This window comes from Phyllostomus discolor, chromosome 1, assembly GCF_004126475.2.
Source record: "Phyllostomus discolor isolate MPI-MPIP mPhyDis1 chromosome 1, mPhyDis1.pri.v3, whole genome shotgun sequence".
NCBI lineage: Eukaryota > Metazoa > Chordata > Mammalia > Chiroptera > Phyllostomidae > Phyllostomus > Phyllostomus discolor.
The window spans coordinates 30,592,152-30,613,410 of record NC_040903.2 but is presented as its reverse complement, the minus strand read 5'-3'; the positions used below and the strand labels follow the sequence as shown (position 1 = coordinate 30,613,410).

General features: G+C 43.7%; 1 protein-coding gene across 1 annotated transcript; it reads left to right on the top strand.

The window, feature by feature from the left end:
• The first annotated feature begins 3,192 nt into the window (after positions 1–3,192).
• Positions 3,193–20,444, top strand: SGCB (sarcoglycan beta). The gene is made up of 6 exons (XM_028506857.2): positions 3,193–3,274; positions 8,584–8,793; positions 12,024–12,209; positions 12,860–13,051; positions 13,624–13,755; positions 17,280–20,444. The coding sequence occupies exons 1-6, from the start codon at positions 3,239–3,241 to the stop codon at positions 17,481–17,483; spliced, it is 960 nt and encodes a 319-aa protein (XP_028362658.1). The 5' UTR covers positions 3,193–3,238; the 3' UTR covers positions 17,484–20,444.
• Positions 20,445–21,259: the final 815 nt, after the last annotated feature.

Genomic DNA, 21,259 nt, shown 5'->3' with positions numbered 1-21,259 from the left:
CGATGGGTCTTACATATCAGGCTCAGAAAGTGATATTTATTTTGTAGGCAATGGGGAAGCAGCAAAAAACTGTAAAGAGATAAATAGTATGTTCTGGTCTCTCTACTGTATCATGTTGGAGGTCCTGGAGGCTAACTTTGGAGGAGGCAGGACTGGACCCGGGGAGAACACTTAGGAGAGATGAGAGTTAATGAGATTCTTCTCTGGGGTAATGCATGGTGAGCATTAGAGTGGGCACATGTCCACTTAGGTATGAATATTTTTTAATCAAAAGGAAAAAATTATTCCAATATTTACCCATCAAAGTTACTAAGCACATATTATATACTGTGTGCAAATGTGTTCAGGAGTTGGAGCAACAGAAATAGTAACACACTGCCCTTCCTTTGTAATGAGTTTTCCAGGGGCAAAGCACATGCATGTGTGAAAGATGAAATAATGTAAGATAGTGTTTTATTAGGTATCAAATGGGAGTCATAGGCAGTTAAAGAGGTGGGGGGGGGGGCAATGATTGGCTGTAATTGTCGGGAGAAGGTGGGACTGAGGTTATTGAGGTTATTAGACCTTAAAGATTAATGGAATTTGGGGGAGGAATTTGAGACAGATGGGCAAGTAAACAAGTTTCAGTAGAGTGGGATAAATGTGACAATAGAGACATGCTTGGGGATCACAGAGAGGTACACAGAAATCAGAAGTTTGTGATGAGGGGAAAGATTACAGGCTTTCCAGAAGACATTCCTTGAGCTGAGTTTCAGTGGACAAGTAGGAGAATGGCTAGCTGAAAGAGAGAAATATGCACATATGGAAAGGCACAGAGACCGTGACAACCTGCTGCGTTCAGGCAAACACATGGAAACTGCAAATATTGCACGTGGCTGAAGTGAAGAATGAGCATGCGGGCCCTGGCCAGGAAGCTCAGTTGGTTAGAGCATCACCCTTCTACACCAAGGTTGAGGGTTTGATTCCCAGTGAGAGCACATCTAAGAATCAGCCAATGAATGCATAAGTAAGTGAAACAACACTTTGATGTTTCCGTCTCCCTTCCCCTCTCTCTAAAAATCAATAAATGATTTTTTTTAATTTTTAAAAAGAATGAGTTTGTGGAAGGGGCAGGAAAAGAGGCTAAAAAGAGGTAGAAGGAAACCACAAAAATAAAGGGCCTTATATACTAATATAAGGAGTGTAATTTTTATCATAAAAGGTGCTGGAGGATTTTAAAGCTTCCAGGAGAGGAGTGACATGATCTGACTGGTATTCTAGAGAGATCATACTGGAAATAGCCTAGAATGACTTTGAGGTTTCTGACTGGATGGTGGTGTCACTCACTAAGGGACTTCACAAAGAGTGGATCAGGGGAAAGGTTATGAGTTCCGTTTTGAAAGATGCTGAGCATGAAGTGTGAATTAAGTTCTTAGGGGCTGCTGTAACAAATGACCACACACTTGATGACTTCAAACAACCGAGATACGTTCTCTCACAGTTCTGAAAGCTACAAGTCAGGAGTCAGCAGGGTTTGTTCCTTCTGGACGCTCAGGGGGAGAGGCATCTGCTCTACGGCTCTCTCCCACCTTCTGGTGCCACGCCTTCACATCCCTTGCCTTGTAGACACTTCACCCCAATCCCTGCCTCTATGTCTACCTCATGCTGTCCTCCACATGTGTCCCTGTCCTCTCCTCTTCTTTTGAGGACACCAGTCATTAGATTTAGGGCCCACTGGCATCCAGGGTGATTTATTTTGAGATCCTTAACTTCACTACATCTGCAAAGACCCTATTTCCAAATAACATCCCTTTCACAGGTACCAGGGTTGGACTTGTATATATCATTTGGGGACATTCTTCAACCCACTATAAAGTGAATCAAGGGATAACTGTCTTCAACACCTAACTAGTACTCTCACTTTGGTTTGCACATCTAACTGCTAATAATATGCAACAGGCCAAAGAAAATGCGGACTTAAATATTCTTATATGATAGAAAGAGCAAAGACTTTAATCAGGTGGATCTAGGTTCCATCCTGGCTCTTTATTAGTCGTAAACTTGGTTAGCCTTTTAACTTGTATGAGTCTTGATTTCTTCATTTGTAAAATGGGGATAATATGATTTATCCCATATGACTGTGGGGAGAATTAAAGAGGCACTGCCAGGTACACAGTAGTCTGTAAATATTATTTCAGAAAAAAAGTTTGATGATAATATATTTTGAAAAGACCACATGAGCCAAAGTAGGGGGAGAGAAGGGAAAAGTTTTTGAGGGGCTTATTATGCAACCGATTATCTGTTTAAAATTCACAGCAATCCTCTGATGTAAGTAGGCTGAGCAGTGAAATAATGGCTCCAGACATCAAAAAGCAAAACTGATATAGTTCCTAGAGAAAGGTTTTGCCAGCTAGTCTCTTTGGTGCTTCCTGCTGAATTAGGCAACCCTAGGGCCCAAAGGTGCTTATTAGAAGTGGTTTCAGCTCCCTGAGAAACAGTTTTTGCTCCTTAGTTGCTATTGCCCTCACTACATTAAAAACAAAAACAGACAAACAAACAAAAAACCAAGAGGATTACTGGATCATACTGAGGACCAGGAACAAGGAATGCGTACTCAAGTGACTTGTGCATTTGGGTGCTTCCTGGTGGGCAGCATATCTGTTAAATTAGGTTCCCTGGGATGTACGACCCCCAATGCCACAGAAGAAAGCATGAGACTTTATGGGTCCTCCGAAGGTAAGAAGCATCCCTGAATGGCTGTCTTCCTTGAGGACTTTTGTTTTGAAGTTTTTAGCTAGTTAATTGGCGATTTCTTACCTCCTGTTCACATTGTCACCCCTGTCTTCGCCCACGTGTACTCTCAAAAATGCACCTTTCCAGCCCAGCCTGAAGACTTGGGCCGGTGACCTAACGAGAATGCCCAGCCCGGGATGGCACCAGCCCTGCATGACCAGGAAAGGAGGGGACAGGGAGAGGCGTCCTCGTGCCCTTTTGGGAGAATCCAGAGGTGGCCCAGGTCGCGAGGAATCCCCGTGTGCGTGAGAAAATGTTCCCGGGGTCACAGTCCCTTGGTGCAGGGGATGACAGAGCGTGTGCGCTTGCAGCTCGAAGAGGTTCCAAAGCCCACTCCCTCCGCGGGGTAGCAGGAGAGCGGTGAGCGGCCGGCCCGCTCCCGCCCCCGGCTCCAGGGCGCAGGCGCAGGCGCTCGGGGTGCAGCCGCGGCGGCGGGGCAGGCGGTGGCGGCAGCGGGCGCTGGAAGATGGCGGCAGCAGCGGCTGCTGCGGCGGCCGAGCAGGTCTGTGAGCCCCGCCGCGGCCGGGGGCTGGAGGGGCAGGCGCGCCGGGGTCCTGCCGCTGGGACCCGCTGAGTGCTGGCTGGTGGGGGGCAGGGGCGCGCGGGCGGGCTGAGGCTGGGCGCATTGGAGCCTGGCTCAGCAGGGCAGGGCAGGGCTGGGCTGGGCGGGGCGGGGCGGGAGGAGCTGTCCGCACCCAGGATGCTGGCAAAGGCCGGGAGGCACCCCGGGCCGGGGCTCCGGAGCAGGGACGGGGAGCAAGTCGCTGCCCTGGGCCTTGCCTGGCTGTCCCTCGGCCTGGAGTGCAGGGGTCGCTGTGATGAGTCCGGACCCGGCGTGGCAGCCAGGAGCCTGCGCCAGGGCGCGCCCCGTTCCGTGGCTAGCGAAGATGCGGGTAAAAATAGCCTCAGCCCGAGGCTCCCCTGACTGCAGCCAAGAAACAGTCAGCTGTCGCCCGGTGTCCGCTCGCGGCCACGTCTTGTTTCTGCCACCCACTACAGGGATATGCAGACGTCCAGGCGTCGTCTGCGCTTTGGTTTTTGGAGCGTTAGTCACCAATATAAAACTGCCTCCTGTCCGACTAGTTTAAAAGAATTTTTTAAAATGCTTTATCTAGTATTTCCTGATCTGCATTGTGATCTTGTAACTTAGAATATGTGTATGTAAATATATGTAAATATATGTACTTATAGTTACTAGGGTGATCTCATAACAAAAATAATTTTCATGATCACATTTTTTTCCTTTTAACTGGTATTTTCCTTTTAGGAAAAAAACAACTATGATGAGCTAGTTTCTTTTGAAAATGTCCTATTCTTATACATTGTTTAAAAAATACGAATCAAGTAACCAACATTGTTTCCAGAAAATCTTTTTTTTTTTTCTGGAAAGATTTTCTTAGGTAATTAACAGCTTTCAGAGACCTATTAGATAGATAGATACATACATACATACATACATATATCACTGGAGGAGTCATTCTAATGGATATAAAACATAGAAGACACAAAATCTGCCTTCAGGGAGCTTAAAGTCAAATTGCCTAACAAATGCAGAACAATCAGCTAAAGACAATAGGCAAGCTACAGGTTGTAACAGTAGAACAGAGTAGAGTAGAATAAATAGAATAGAATGGAGTAGAATAAATAGAATAGAATAGAATAGAATAGAATAGGTAAAAGAAGACAAAGCTTGGAGTTGTTGAGATTAAAATTGTTCTTTGACTTTCCTGATTTCCCTCCTAATTTATCAGCCTCTGTTTTAAATAGTTCTTTTTGAGTCTTCATCACCTATTGATGTTCTTGAGGTTCCACCAAGGTTTTACTCTTGCTTTGCACATAAACCAGCAGTGTGACCCATCCGTCCATCTCCACTTCAAAGTTACGCATCTATGTCTCTAGCCCTGAATTTAACTGCCATTTTCCAGGGGCAGTTCACACTCACAATGTTCAAAACTGGATTGTACTATGTTTGCTATTAAAAGGGCTACAACCATTCATTCTCCTAGTTAACCAGCCAGGAACTTGGAATCCGGGCCAGCTTAGGGGTGCTCAGAAGGGACCCGCACTTTTTCTAATGCTGTGCTGTCCCAGGCTTGGTGTTTGAACAAAGAACCCCACGTTGTCCCTTTTCATTCAGATCCCACTAGCTCTGCAACAGGTTCTACCAGGCAGTGACCTCAGATCCCACTTGGTCTTGTTCACATCCAGTCCTTCACCAGGTCCTGTCAGTCCTGCCTCGTCACACCTCTGCCCGGCCTTCTTTTCATGTCCCACGCAAAAGCTCGGTCAGGCCCTCATTTGGGACTGTTAGAGAAGCCTGTTGTTGCTATCTTCAACCCTAAACTCTTCTATTCCAGCTCATCTCCTTTTTGGGTTGATTTTGCTATAATGCGAATCTGATTGTGTCACTAACATACCTTAAATTTTTGGTAGTTCCCCATCACTGTAAAGATGAAGTCCATTGTTCTTGACATGGTGCTTATGTCCATTCATTTCCTGGCCTCTGACAACATCTCTGACCTCATTTTCCCCCATTCCTGTACTTATCCTCTTCACCACCCACATGAAGCTACAAAACTAGTTTGCCCAGACATATTTGTTGCCAGAATTTCCATGCTGTTCCTTCTGCCTAGAATCCCTTTCTCTGCACTTTTTGCCTGGCTAACACCTGTTTATCTGGTTCAAGATACAACTGAAACCTCAAATTGTCTTGAAAACCTTCAACCGATGCCCCTGCTCACTAAGTACAATTGCACTCCCCACATGTACCCTTTCGGTGTCCTGTGCACTGCTTCACTGTGGCACTCGCTGTGTTGAAGTGCAGATGGTTCTGACCTTGTCTGACTACCCTACTTGCTTGCAAATTCGTTGTGGGTAGGTGCTATATCTTGCTCACCTTGGCAGTCTAAGCGTCTGGCATATAGTCACTCTTCAGTAACTGTTAAATGCACCCAGTGAATATAATGACGCACACGAGCTGGCGGAGAAGTGTAAAGAATGCATGCAGCAGGGGTGAGTTCTGCCCTGCCCTCCTTCATGTAGACCTGTATTCAACCTGGTGAAGATTCAAATTGCCCACCTACCGGCACTGTCACAAGTGTCTATGACAATTAGAAGAAAGCACACCTCTCAAGGTACTTTACTACGTTCAGGGAAAACTATCAAGATGGGTATGCAACGCCAAGACATCCTCAGTGCCAGCGCACCTCACAGTGTGGCGCCGCATGCAGCTGCGCAACCTCCACAACTGCGCTCGGCATTCTGCTTTGTGAAAAAACTCTGCGAGTAGCTTGAATTATCTTCTACCCAGCCTTCCTTACTGCTTTGTGGAATTTTACAATTTTTATCTACCACGTTGCTCGCCATGATTATTCCTGTCTTTTTCTACAAGCTATCAAGCACCCTGCTGCCCCTGACATGAGATGAGCTTGCCTTTAACAGTCTTAGGAAAAAGAAGAATGTTTGCCCTTCCTCCCGTGAACCATTTCAGTGACGTGGGAGCCCAACCTTGAAGACTGCTCTTTCTCCTGTACTCCGTCACTTCGCTGCTCCCGCAGGGTCTCGTTTCCCACATTGCCCTGCTCTGCTTTGAGATCTTCGGTCTGCCTCTCTTGACGTGTTTCCCTCTGCCATGAACCATGCAAGTCCTCCCCCAAACTGGGGGAGGGAGAAAAGGTACTAAATCAAGAGAAGCACGATCCTCCTCTGACAGTGCATAAGTCTTTGGATATAATCTTCTTCCTTTGCTCCCCCTCTTCTTCCAGACTCGAAAATAGATGTGTGCTATGCTGGCATATTTTCCAGGCTATTTACCAATTTGCTATACGAAGTTCATCTTTGAAAGTTATGGAGGCACTTCCTAAAGAAGTCAAGTTCAGCAACACTGTACATCCCAGATTCTTCTTACCATTCATTGCATTTCTTATTTTTCCTTTGTTTCTGCACATTTAGTTTCTCAATATTACGTCGCACAGATGTAACTTACCTCAAAGCTGAGGGCTCTCAAACCTGTATCTCTAGTCCCAATGGGCTAATATCCCCCTGCATCCTTCCCGCCGCCTTTGAGTCATGTGGTCATTTCTGATTCTGTTCAAATGCCACATGCAGTACCTCCTGCCTCCTTTACTCCCCATATTGAGCTAGTCACCATTTAGTAGACACGAGACTCTCTTTCTTGACGTGGCTACAAGTTCAGTGGACTTTTCTCTTGAAGCATATTTTTTATTTGCCCTTTCTCATCCCATCCTAGTTCAGGACTTCATTACCACAAACCTCTATTCCTGCAACATCCCAACAGCCTATTTCCTAGCTCTCCTACAAATGCCCCCACATTTAGCGCCCTGAAACATGCCATTCTTGTTCAAAAACTTCCAGTGACCCCCAATCAAACAGACATAGACTAGCATTTGCACCGAGCAGTGCAAGAATGTTCACAAGCTACCCTTCTTTTCCTACTTTATTCTCCCTGAATTGCCAGATCCTACCAAGCTCCTCCAGCCGGTTCCCCTGACAACGCCAAGCCATCCTGTCTCTCCCCCCATTAAACTCCACAGCATGTGCTGTCTATACTATTGATTCTGGCACCTGACCTTACAGAATGCTCGACTGCACTACTCTTTTATGTACCCACGTCACATTTGTAATGTCTAGATGGTAAGGATCCTGTCCTGTATTTCTTTCGTTTTCCTATTTATGGTGTTGATGTTTAAGCATAACGTGCTTAATGATAAATGCCTACTCAATAAATGAACTTTCTGAGAGCTCGAAAGCACATGTACGTCGGGCAGTATCCACTCCTACCCGTTCCCTTTGTGTTGGTGAGGTACCAGGTTAACACCTAACGTGTTGTGCAGCCGTAGTGCACGTCAGCTTCTCGAACTTTCTGGTCCTGGGTCCTGCTTATACTCCTAAAAATTACTGAGGATCCCTAAGAGCTTTTGTTTACATGGGTTATAGCCATTGATATTTACCGTATTAGAAATTAAAACTGAAAAAGATTTTAACACAGGAATACACAAAGCACAATTTCTTGAGCTGTTAGAGCAGCGATGTCATCACACGTGGGCATGGAGCCTCTCCACTGTGCCTTCATGAGAGGAGAGTGAAAAGGGGAAATCACATCTTAGCGTTATTTTGGAAATAGTTTTCACCCTCCAGACCCCTGAGAGGGTTCAGGGGACCCCTCCACGACTCCCCAGCCCACACTCTAAAAACTGCCGGTCTAGGGCAATGTTAACTTAGCCAGTTTTTAGTTTTGATAAATAACAAAGTCTGCCAGCCTTTCCAAATTCTTTTCATGTAAATGGAAACATATATAATTAAAAATAACAATAAATATATAAAGGGCCCATGGACAAAGACAAAGCGGAAGGAGGAGGGTGGGGGGCAGTGGGTGGGTGGGGGGAAGTGGTGGCAGGAAAATGGAGACAACTGTACTTGGAAAACAATAAAAAGGATATTAAAATACTACTAATAAATCAGTAATAAAAAAAAATTGCCCACTATAGAATGTATATGTCCACTCTTCCCCCAAATGAGCTAACCATACGCTTTGCTAAAGTAGGACAATTCAAAGCAGAGAGGGGAAATGAGCTATCACATGGTCTCACCGAGAGTTCTCTACCCCCCGCCCCCCAACACCGTGATCAGTGTCCATGCTTGGAGCCTGAGACCCAACGTGATCTGAAGTTTGTTCGTGGAAAATGCATCCTTGACCAAGTCAGCTTTCTTGGGTTACAAACATGCACTTAATAAGCGAATGTATCAAAAAGAGAGCGTGTAGCTGTTCCAACATGTTGTACTTTGTTTTAGCAAAGCTCCAATGGCCCTGTAAAGAAGTCCATGCGTGAGAAGGCTGTCGAGAGAAGGAACGTCAATAAAGAGCACAACAGTAACTTCAAAGCCGGGTATATTCCGATCGACGAGGATCGCCTCCACAAAACGGGCCTGAGAGGGAGGAAGGGCAACCTGGCCATCTGCGTGATTGTGCTCTTGTTCATCCTGGCTGTCATCAACCTGACTGTGAGTGCGGAGTGCAGACTGTGGTTTTTCGTTACGCGGGGAGTTTTCTTCCGTTTGTCGGAGACATCGTGGGCTTTGTTCCTATCTTGTCTTTTGGGACCCTCTTACTTCCTGCTTCCTGAACATGTTGTATCTCATACTGAGTATATATGCATATACATTAGCACACTAAAACTACTATTCACTGTATTTAAAAAAAAAACGTGTTCGTGGATTCTTCCCTTTAAAGGTCTTTTAAAAGGTTAGAATCAACACAGTAGAAGAGGCCTTTGCCGAAATGATTTTACTGCTTCACCGCTCCTAAAAAAATATAACCCTTTCTCTTTTTGGTCAGTTTTTTCCACACTTAGTCTTGTCTTCCCAGCTAGAGCTGTAAAGTTGTAAACCCGTGGGTGGCAGTGAGGGATGACATCTTACCGTCTTAAATCTCTGCCGTCAAAGAGGAAGCGTCTGGGATGCTGACTTACACAGAAGTGCTGGGGACGTGGCGTGTTGCCTTTTTCAAAGATACTTGCTTTTTTATGAAGGAACACTTTTAATCTAAGCGTATAACTATCTGAGGGTTAAATTTTCAGAGAGTGATTGTTGGTACACCTAAGACTCTGAACATGGACTTCAGCAGTTCTAAGGTGATATAGCTTATTTTTGTACTTCTAATACTTTCAAGCCAGTCCTTTGTGTGTATGTACAACTAAAACTCTGTCTAATTTTTTACTTAAAAAGAGCTGGTACTATAAATAGCTTAGGAGCACATATTCCAAAGCTGTTTTATTTTGTTAATTTATCTTATTGGAAACTTTTGATGAAGGTGGCAGATTAGAGCCATTTTCATTCCATTTCTCTCTAAAAAAAGCTCATCCCATCCCACATAAAATGTCTGTATCTTCCAAGAAATATCTTGGAAGAAAGTGGGAGGCAACCGAAACCCTAAATCATAATGTACACAGGCAGAAACGGGGAGGGGGGGCAGCACACGACTCACCAGAGGAAAGAAGCGGCTGTGTGTGCTGGGGAGGGGTGGCAGGTGTGCTGGTGGAAGTGCCTTGCGGAATCCCGAGAAGCTTCAGGACTGAGATGCACAGGAACTTGGGAAAGCAAGGGTGAGGTGAGAATTGAAAACAGAGCTTGCTTGAAAAATCTGTAGAAGGAGCCGTGAGATCCCTGGCCTCCCCCTCCCTTCCAGCCAGCAGTCAGACAGCCCTCCTCACCCCACTCGAGGAAACACGGAACTGGAGAGGCTCCTCACCGCCTGAGGCTCTTCCACGGAGAGGCCGGGAAGTCTGAATCCTGAGTACCAAGATTGCCTTCCCAGGCTCCCTCATCCTCATCCTCCACCTCCAGCTCCCTGGCACCACACTTATATCCCCTGGGCAAGAGACTGAAGCTCCTCCGGAGAGACCGAGACACCTAGGGGAAAGAGCTGAAGATGCTCACGCTTGGCAGGTCCCAGAGAAAAGGCATGAGAGGCCTCAGTCACAAGCCCACCCCACACAGAACTTGCTGTGGACTTTTTGCAGCCTCACTGTTAGTTAGGAACACAGAGCCTCCAGGGATCAATATTTTTTTTTTGGAAAGCTCCCAGAACTGAAAAATGATAGCGATAAAAAAACATCCAAACCATGGGGAAAGTAGGAATGCAAGAAGATAAACAAATCACAGAAAACTTAAAAAAAAAAACCTAAAATCAGTATCTTCAGAGAAAAGAGGATATTGCATCCATGAAAGAAGGAGCAATTAAAGAATAAGGAACTCACAGAACTAGATAGATAGATAGATAGATAGATAGATAGATAGATAGATATTAGAAGACAAAGAAAAGAAAAGGAACTCTTCCGGAAAGTTTAACAACATTAAGAATTAATCCAAGAACTGTAACATTCTGTTAATAGGTGTTTCAGAAAGAGAGAAGAGGGAACAAACACACTGAGGAGAAAGTTTTCAAACAAGTAAACTAAGAAAACTTCCTAGAACAGATTGAAAGTACCATACGGGTCCAGCGTAACATGCAGAAAAGACTCCTGCTGAGGCCGTGTCTGTGAAATTGACCCAGGAGTAAAGGGAAGACCCTAAAACCTTCCAGAGGAAAAGAAACAGGTTGTGTATACAGAATAGAACATCAGAGTGGCATCAGACCCATCAAACGCTGCACTGGAAACTGGAAGGTACGTAAGCAAGGACCTTCACAATTTGGAGAGAAAACAGTTTCAAATCTAGAAACATACACAAAGCTAGTCTGTTGTCAGATGTGAGGGATTATAAAGACATTTTTTAGACATGAACACTCTCAAAACTTTTTACTTCACGTACATTCTGTCTAAGGAAGCCACGGGAGGATGTGCTCCACCAAAAGGAGGTACCAGAGCACGAACGTTGAAGACAAGGACACGGGACACGGGATCTGCAGGGAGAAGGACTACAGGAGGCCCCAGCGCAAAATTGAAGGACAGGTTCCCGGCCACAGCTGTGCAGCGGACCCCCAGTGGGGTCCAGATCGCATCCTGAGGAGACAGGGGCTCCTGGGAGAGAAAAATAGCACTCCTAAGTTCTCTGAGAGGTTTGGACTTCTAGACCATTTTATTGGGAGACATTTGACAAAAATGTTGGAGAGTTTGAAAAGAATTAGTCAGATTTTCAAAGAAACTAAGCAAATGAAGGGAAGACTATTGAACTCAGAGAGACACACAAAGTACCAGAAAGCAACTGCTGTCATAGTATTGTACTGGGCTCAGCAGTGAATAGTATTTACCTGGTCATAAACTGAAAATGCTAAACGTGGATTCAACCAGAATTAGAGCCTGAAGCTGGGGGAGAAGAAATATAAAGGAGCTAAAATTCTTACCTGTTACAATAGAAAATGAATGGATTAAAACCTAAAATTGATGAGAGAAGAAGCGATGCACAGATATTATTTTAAAAGATGAAGATAAATTCCATGCAAAATCGGTAACACTGCTGAAGGGGTTGCCTCTGGGCGAGAGAGGGAGGGTGGGAGAAATACATGGCTCTTTCCCTCTCACAGACCTTGCAGCCCTTCCAGCCTCCAGGTGTGCATGCGTAAGGTCCTGATAGACGGGAACCAGTCCTGTTTGTACGTGGAAAACCCACTGATTAAGTTCATCTCACGCGGAAACACTTTAAGAAGTTTTAACCTTTGATTGTTCCTCCAGCGTGTTTCCCGATCCTGGTCAGTGTTGGCTGCCCACTAACAGCGGGCTCGGGTCCCTTTGCAGATCACCCTGGTCATCTGGGCGGTGATCCGCATCGGCCCCAACGGCTGCGACAGCATGGAGTTCCACGAGAGCGGCCTGCTGCGGTTCAAGCAGGTGTCGGACATGGGAGTCATCCACCCGCTCTACAAGAGCACGGTCGGGGGCAGGCGGAACGAGAATCTGGTCATCACCGGCAACAACCAGCCTGTAAGCCACCATGCTTAATTGAGGGGCACGAGGGAAAAGTTTTTCATGAACAAACTAATCTGATAGTTGGAAGTGGATATTTTCCTTTAGAGAAAAATTCATGAATATATTTAATGTCATTGTTGGTTTTACAACTTATTAATGTTAGATGTTTTCTTAATATTCTAGGTTTTGTTCATGGTCACTTGTTCTGTGATAGATATAATTACTATAGAATGCATAGTTTATTCCTTCTGTATACAAAAAAACACCATTTTTAAAAGTACCTTCCCCGGTTAGAATACCCTGTAGTTTCCGGGAGTCTAGAAGAGAATGTGCCAGTGTAGCCCGGGCAGCCCCCGGCGACAGGCAGCTGTAGCTCAGGATTTTAACCGCGGAGAACCTCAAGGAGGTGCCCTTGCCTTCCCTGCCCGTCGCGGGCCTCCAGGCCTCTGGTCTGTGCGCCCTGCGTTTGCACAGAGCGGTACAGCAAACAAGTATGTGAGCCCCCGCGTCAAAGAATTGTTCTGCCAAGTGGGTGGAGGGGGACAGATAGACACAGTTAAACTTATCTGAGATTAGTCTGATATTGTACACTGTCCTTATAACGTTCTTGGTGAATTTCAAAGTATTCTTTGAAAACATAATCACAATAAAGTGTTTTTCTGAAGATTGTTTTTCAGCAAGGAACAACAAAACTCAGTGTAGAAAAGAACAAAACTTCTATTACAAGTGACATCGGTATGCAGTTTTTTGACCCAAGGACTCAAAATATTTTATTCAGCACAGACTATGAAACTCATGAGTTTCATTTGCCGAGTGGAGTGAAAAGTTTGAATGTTCAAAAAGCATCTACGGAGAGGGTATGATGTATTTTCTTTGCTTTATTAATGGGAGAGGGTTACTGTCTAAAGCAGCTGTTCTCAACCTTTTTCATCTCATGACACACAAAAACTAATTATTAAAATTCAGCAGCACACCAAAAAATATATATATTTTGCTAATCTGACAAAAAATAGAGGTATACTTTTGCTTCATTCACACCAGATGGTTTTGGTTGTGTTGGCTGTTGTCATTTTTTTATTTGACAGTCTAACAGGAAAGAAGTCAGTGCCCCTGACTGAATAGTCAGGTATTCAATGCTTTTACAATTCTTGTGGCACTCCAGTTGAAAATTGCTGGTCTAAAGGTACAAAGGGGGAGGGGATTTTTACCATTTCATGGTGGCTCAAAAGGAACTCCAGAAGAGTGGACAGGATGAGTTCTAGGTGCGTGGTGGTGGTCGAGTCCTCTCTTCACCTCAGCATCTGTAAAACGTGAATGAAAGCCTTTGCCCTGCATGTGTCATGGTTGAAACTCCTGTGCCTCTGTCTCTGAGAGTAATTCTCACTTTAATTTAGAAACCCTTTTCACTACTTTTCTTTTGAAATTTCAGATTACCAGCAATGCGACCAGTGATCTAAATATAAAAGTCGACGGACGTGCCGTAGTGCGTGGAAATGAAGGGGTGTTCATTATGGGCAAAACCATTGAGTTTCACGTGGGTGGTAACGTGGAGTTAAAAGCAGTGAGTATTTTTCTTTAATTTTAAGAGAATTATTAGATTCTTGGGTACATAAATCTGTATGTGAAATAGTGTATTAAACTATTAAATAGTGTATTAAATTATTAAAAATGGTATTGTAGTTGTATATTTTTTGATATGGAAAGATGTTCAAAATGGGTTGTGAAGTGAAAGTTACCAAATAATTTGTGAAATAACTCATTTTTATTTTGCAGAACAGATGTATGTTTATAAAATCTGGAAGGGCATGCCAAATGTCAACAATGGTTAGCTATGGGTAGCAGGATAACAGATAACTTTTATTTTTATTTTATTTCTGCTTGCCTGTCATTTTTAAATGAGTTTTTTAAAAGTTTATGTGATGATGCCTGTATTATTATAAAATCCAAAAACCAAAACCAAAACAACAAAACTTTTAAAAGATAATTCTAGAATACCAAAGTAAGTATACATTCTGTGAAGTTGTTTGGTTTGTTTTCAATTAAAGATTTTTCATATCCCACCCAGGCTGGTGTGGCTCAGTGGATTCAATGCTGGCCTGCGAACCAAAGGGTCGCTGGTTTAATGCCCAGTCAGGGCACATGCCTGGGTTGCGGGTCAGGTCCCCAGCAGCAGGTACACAAGAGGCAACCACACACTGATGTTTCTGTCTCTCTCTTTCTCCCTCCCTTCTCCTCTCTCTAAAAATAAATAAATAAAATATTTTTTAAAGATTTAAAAAGAGAAGATTTTTCATATCCCTTTCTGGATATATATCCAGTGATGTGAAAATCAATTAGCAAATGTATAAAAATGTAATTTTATTTATACATTTGTTACTAAATTCTAAATGGAAAAGATTTTGCATGTATTCTAGCTTTTAATAAGTGAGACTTTCCCTGGCTGGCATAGCTCAGTGGATTGAGCACGGGCTGCAAACCAAAGTTTTGCAGGTTCGATTCCCAGTCAGGTCACATGCCTGGGTTGCAGGCCATGGCCTCCAGCAACCGCACATTGATGTTTCTCTCTCTCTTTCTCCTTCCCTTCCCTCTCTAAAAATAAATAAATAAAATCTTTTTTAAAAAGTGAGACTTTCTTTGTGCTTCACACATTATATCTGAATTTTAAAAGGTACATATTTCATGCAAGGGAGCCATAAGTCTGAACAAGTCCTACCTGCTCACAATTCTGGTCAAAGCATGTTTATTCAAGGTGTCTTTTGTTACCTGCTATATGCTACTTAATTAAATCTAATTAACTTTTTTTTTACCAAGCATTGAATGACAAAAGTGCACTTAAACCAAAGGACTTTTATAATAATTTCTTTCCTTTATTTAAATGTAATTGTATAGTTCTTAGAAAAAAAATTTTAAAAATTAAGTTCTTTCACTTTCATAAACTGCTTTTTCTCCCTGAAGTACATATTTCAATCTCTAAGTAAAGAAAATGAACATAAAATGTGATTCTTGCCAGAAATTCAGTCGCAACACTGTTTTTTCGTACGCTGCATTAGGAAGCCGTTCCTCTAGGAAAACAGAGTTGAATGGTCCCCGTGCGGCTGCGGTTCTCTACACCAGAAACGCAGCAAAAAAGCAACAGAGGTGACAGATTTGTACCTAGCCGTTAGCACGTTGCCTAAAGCTTTCATCTTTTCCACCTGGGAAGTCTACCTGTTGTTAATGTGAAAATATTGAAATACTTTGAAATGCATTTATACACGTATCAGTTTTTCCATAGTTAAAGAAATAGAAGTCAGTATTGAAAAGATAATTATCTTTGTGATTCCGTGAATAGTAGTGATTATGTTTAAGTGTATAGGTAGTCACTAGGAAGAATTTTATCGAACTGCTTTAAAAGTAACTGGTATAGCAATTTAAAGAAAATAATGTTAAGTGACCACAAGATGGCAGCATTGGAACAAAATTGGAAACTTCACAGAATTCTATTTAGTCCTGGTCGATGAGCTATTTTCATTACTTCATAACCAGGTTTTCTCATTGCTTTAAATGTCCGCTATAAACTCATGAGTCTCAGATTTGGAATTTCTGCTTTTATCTCTCTTTTGAACTAAGATTCACATATCCAACTACCTTCTTACCTTCCCCACTTTAATATTTAATAGGCATCTCAACCTCAGCAATACTAAAATCTTCATATTCTCCCTCCCTCCCCAAACATTCATGTCTCCCAGGGTCCCCAGGTGGTTCCTATCAGCCCATCACCAAAACCCTCAGGCTCTGCTACCACCACGGCCACCGTGACATACACCACAGCAGGTTCCTGCCTGTGCTGTTGGAGCAGCCTCCTAAGTGGTGCCTGCTTCCTCCTGCACCCTTGTCGTCAGTTCTGTAGGCAGCATCCACAGTGATCCTTTTTGAAAGGTCACATCACTTCCCTGTTCAGGGCCCTCCACATGGCTTCCCTCGGGTTCAGGATACAGTTCAAGGCCCATTCACTGGCCTGACACATCTGCCCCCTCGCTATTTCTTTGGCCCATCCCTGACCAGTCTACCCTCTCACTCTCTCTGCTTCAGCCACACCAGCCTCCTGCTCATTCCTGACCCCCCGGCACAGCTGCACCGTGGTGCCTGTGGGTGTGTGGGTTCCTCTGCCCAGAATGCTTTTCCCCCCTGTCACGCACGTGGCTTTCTCCTGCTGGTGACCCAGTGTCTGTTGGACAGGGAACTTATCAGAGAGGCCTTCCTTGACCAGGCCGTGTAAAGCACAACCCCCACCTGGGCACTCCCTCTCTCCTCGCCCTGACTTACTTTCCTCAGATGATGTCCTGTGTGTGTGACTGTCCGTGTATGTATTGTCTGCCCCGCCCCACTTAAATGTCAGTGGTGGGAAGACTCGGGCTTTGCCTGTCTGCTGACTACTGCTGTACCCCAGCACCTAGGATGCTGTCTGCCACGACGTAGCAGATGTTGCATCATTATTGGTTGCATGAATGAAAAGGAGAAAAGGAAAAAGAGGAAAGAAGGGGGAGAGGGGCTTAGGCGTTCCCAAAAAGAAAGGGCCTCCAGGACAAGGGTGTTCCCGGCGCACTGGGCCTGAGGAGGGGACCCTGCGGGCAGCTTCCAGGGAGGAGCGCCCGGCCTTCGGAATTCCCTGGTGCGAGTCCTCATTCTTGGTCTTGCGAAGGCATTGGACATGAAAGTTAATTTTCTCTGGGAAAGAATGTTTTTTCTTACCATCCTCAGAAACTTATCAATCAGTAACTTTGTTCATACTCTCTTACAAAGCAAATAAAAGGGTCTGAGACTTCATTAGATCAGCCTTATGATGCACTTAGGCATTTTGATGTAAATTTGACTAATTGAGAAGTAAACTGCGTTACAGGTATATTGGTAAACATTATGAACTATTACTAAGAGGTTACTAATCTTGACATCAGTTTTGTTTTCTTCACTGTTGTTTTGGTCATGCTGGTTCACTCTTTCTTACTGCCTCCTTTTCTTGTTAATATTCCCGTAAGTTTTGTTTATTAAATGTGTTGTGTATCCATTTGTGGAGGTGACCAGATTGAATTATTATTCTCTCAACAGGAAAACAGCATCATCCTCAACGGAACCGTGACGGTCAGCACGACCCGCCTGCCGAGCTCCTCCGGCGGGGACCCGCTGGCGGCCGGCGAGTGGGTGCGCTACAAGCTCTGCGTGTGTGCCGACGGCACGCTCTTCAAAGTCCCAGTGACCGCCCAGAACATGGGCTGCCAGGTCGCAGACAACCCCTGTGGGAGCGCCCATTGAAGGTCCAGAGAGGTCCCCGATGCGTTCATGTCGTGACTTGACATTTTTTAAGAGTATGCATGCAATTATGTTTTTCCCAAGTTTGTGATAACTGGTGATTATTTTATCTGCAGAGCACTACTGTACCTATTACGTAATCTCCATATTTAAAATATTGTCAGAAAGCCTAAATTCTAGTACCTTGCATTGAGTTGCACTGATCTTCACATTACTCTTCGCTAAGATAATGATCAGAAGTGAATAAAATCAAAATTAATCTTTTAAAAAGTGTTCTTAAAATTCCACTATGTCTTGTGCAAAAGGGCTGAAGCAATGGGTCTGTCTCACTGCCGATAAGCTGTTGGTAACCAACGGGCATGAGCCACTCCCGACGCTGAAGGGCGCACACCAGTGTGTGCTATGTGCTCTGCCTTTCGCTTTCTAAGAGGAAAGACAGACTTGTAGTGCATTGACTTTCGGCCGTATCCTCAAACACAAGTGAAGTCATTAAAGAGCTTCACGGATGTGAGACAGTAAGAAACTGTGGTCCCTTAGTTCTGCACTAGGATGAAAATACTCTAACAGAATGTTTACTCATTAAATATGAACACATGCTAAGTGTTCACAAGGTGGCGGGAGTTAAAACACCATCCTAGCTTTACCTTCTAGGCAGTGAGGACAGCTGTCACTTGTTAAGCGTCTGGCCACCCTCAGCATTGTCCTGGCATCGCATGTACCGTGTGCTGTGGCTCTCGTTCTCACCAGAGTTCGTGCATAGGTGTCCTTATCGCAGTTGTGCCGTCAGGAAACGGAGGGTCAGCAAGTTCAGAAACTTGCCTGATGTCACATAGAAAGTAGCAGAGATGGGACTCAAATCCAGGTGTACCTGCTTCCAAATACCTTGTTATTTTCACTGTCTGCATTAGTTTTAATTATTTAAAACTGTACGAGATCAACAGACTCATTTAAACATATAGATAAGAATCAAACAAAGCAGGTATGCTTACTCTAGTTTAAAAAAATAAATAAATAAACCGATCAATCTCACATAAAAAAAAAAAAGTGGCCTATCCCTGTCAGATTTTAAATGATCCTAAGCCAATTCCAAAATGTTCTATCAGACACAGGGAGGTCAACTTGGCCTAGTGATGGGTTAACCCATTTCTGACCGATGGGCATGCATGGCTCACTGGAACACCTCAGCTGGGGAAAAGAGTTGCCAAAATATTTATCCCCTCAGCCCTCAGGACAACACAGTGAGAATTAGGGAGACCATGACCCCAGGAAGTCCACTGGCCAGGAATGGCCTGGTGGGTTCACCCTGGCATGCACCATAAAAATATTAGCTTTTTAAACTGTGTCATGCCCTGACAACAGTTGGGAAGCCCTGGACTAAAAGGGCACTCGTGCAGCAAGTAACACAAGTAATTTCTGAGTATGAGAATTGATCTCTCTGCATCATCACATCATACTGATTTACCTCTCTCAAATCAGCGACTTTCAGTGTACTTTATATTTGACTTGAAAGGAACACTCTGGTATTACTAAGACACGCACAGTATCAGGGACAGGGACGTCGGAGCGGTGTGCTGTCAGGAAGCGGCAGTGGTCAAGCGTATGCTCAGCCTGCACTCCAGTGTAACAGCGTTCCGTCATGGTCACTGCGAACTGCGTAGATAGGAAAGTGCAAAAACAATTTGCATTCAGCATGGCCACGGTACTGTTTGATAGCAAAACCACATGTCTTTGGGACCGTAGACCACAACAGAGGCCGACGTACTATGTGACACTGAGTGCAGTTTTTAAATGAAGATAAAGTGGAATTTATGACCTCTGAGTGTTATTCGTTGTAGCAATATTCAGAATCTATTTTCATATAATCAGTACCATTTAATTTCTGAATGATATTCAGAAAAAATTCATTGAAATGTTCTTTTAGATGTTTAGTATACTTTTAAATTTTACATTTGTTACCTGTCTGCTCTATTTAGATTTGTTTTGAAAATTTAACTATTTTACAAAAACTACAGAACACTATGTTACAACATATTTATTGAATGTAATTCATGAAATAATCTATTTTTACTTCCCTTTGAGAGGTAACTTGTGTTCTTGATAAATTTCCATTAAGTGCTTTTAACACAAGAGGATATATTCACGTTTTCATAAAACTGATTGTTAAGGTAACAGGTATAGTATTTGAGGACACTTTGAAGTTTGTCTTTGCCTTTTCCCTGAAATGTAGACGTGGAATTCACAGGGAAGCAGACGGAGAACAAACCATCTATTTTACCTGTGACCTGTCCTGCATAACAGTAAAGCTTCCACTACTCGTTCTCACCACCAGGTGGCACTTTTCTACAAAGTGAAATGTTAACTTTTCTCTCTGTGCCAGTTGTCGCTCCCCTGCACTGAGCACAGATGTGACAAGCAGCAGACTGGGGGAGAAGGATGACAAAGACAGGATCCCAGGTGATGGGGGCAGGCACACCCCTGTTTAAGTCAGAGTGGCACCTCAGAAGTGGTGCAGTGGTCACAGAGACCCTTGAGATGAAAGCAAGATGCTTTAGCGGCTGTCCAGGGAGTAGGTAGGAACGTGAAAGACAACACAGGGTGGGGACTGCCTGTATATGGTCTGTAATACCTAAAATATACTTATTTGTATTCTTTTTACAAATTTTGTAAAACAAATTTTGTGCAATAGCTCTGATGATCAAAGGTGGGAGTCCTATGTAGTTTTGAATGAGTGTTCTTAAGAGGGTAAGAATGATCCGGTGCTAAATCTGCCAAAAAAGAGACCACTGATATGCCAATAATTTTAGTGGTCTTTTCAAAAGTGCTGAGGAGGCAAAGGTTACAAATTATGTCATACAAACATAAACCGATTAATCTGATATAGATTGCTAACTTTGAGTTTCAGTTAATTCAGTTTGTAACAACTATTAATGACCACTGTTTACAATAAAGATTCTTTCCATTGTTTGCTGTTAATTTTTTAATAAAACACAAGCAGGTTTTTATTTAATCATACAAACATGACGGATTTAAATATAGCTTGGGACTGAGACACCATGGGTATTAACGTAATCCCTCTGGAATCCCAGAGCTCAGATTTAGAAGTTGTGCATCCCCACCCACCCTCTGCGCATTGCAGGAGGCCTTTCTCCCTCCGGTGGCCGTTCCAGGGGTGTCCCGGGGAAATACGCACCCTGTCACTGTGGCAAGAGGCCAGAGCTGGGTGGTGAAAGGGTGAAGGTTTGCCATGGGGCAGGCTCCCTGGGCAGGTGGGTGGAGCCTCACAGGCTCAGGTCTAAATTCCTACCTGACTTGCTCCAGATAGAGAGAGACCCACTGGGGAACTACGGTACCTAAAGATAAGGTATGCCTTAGAAACAGTGTGACCGCTGTGTTCTTTCCACATCGTATCAGAAACAGCCTCTTCTGCTTTTTTTCTTCTAATTGTTTTCACTTACCTTCCTTTTACTTCCTGTTTTTTCTGCTGCCTTCTCCCTCTCTCACTGTCCGGCACCCACGCACACCCAGTATTTCCAATTGCTTCCTCATACTTCAGCTTGACTATGTCCATTTAAAGGTTTATGTTTTACCTGATTGTTTTCAATTTTCTCATAAAATTTTCCCGAAGTTCTGAGGCTTCTTACCTAATACATATGAGCTTATATATAGTATATATCATTTTTCTTTAATAGCTTTTACTTTAGAACATAAGTTCATCATTACCTAGCTGTTTTGAACTCAAGTGTATTAGTTAATGTATAGATCTCTTCAACTTAGAAGGA

Excerpts from the sequence above, each read along its gene's own strand:
- SGCB (XM_028506857.2), top strand. The coding sequence starts at position 3,239 with ATGGCGGCAGCAGCGGCTGCTGCGGCGGCCGAGCAG. Across the intron at positions 3,275-8,583 it reads CTGCTGCGGCGGCCGAGCAG|CAAAGCTCCAATGGCCCTGT; the intron begins GTCTGTGAGCCC and ends ACTTTGTTTTAG. Across the intron at positions 13,052-13,623 it reads AAAAAGCATCTACGGAGAGG|ATTACCAGCAATGCGACCAG; the intron begins GTATGATGTATT and ends TTGAAATTTCAG.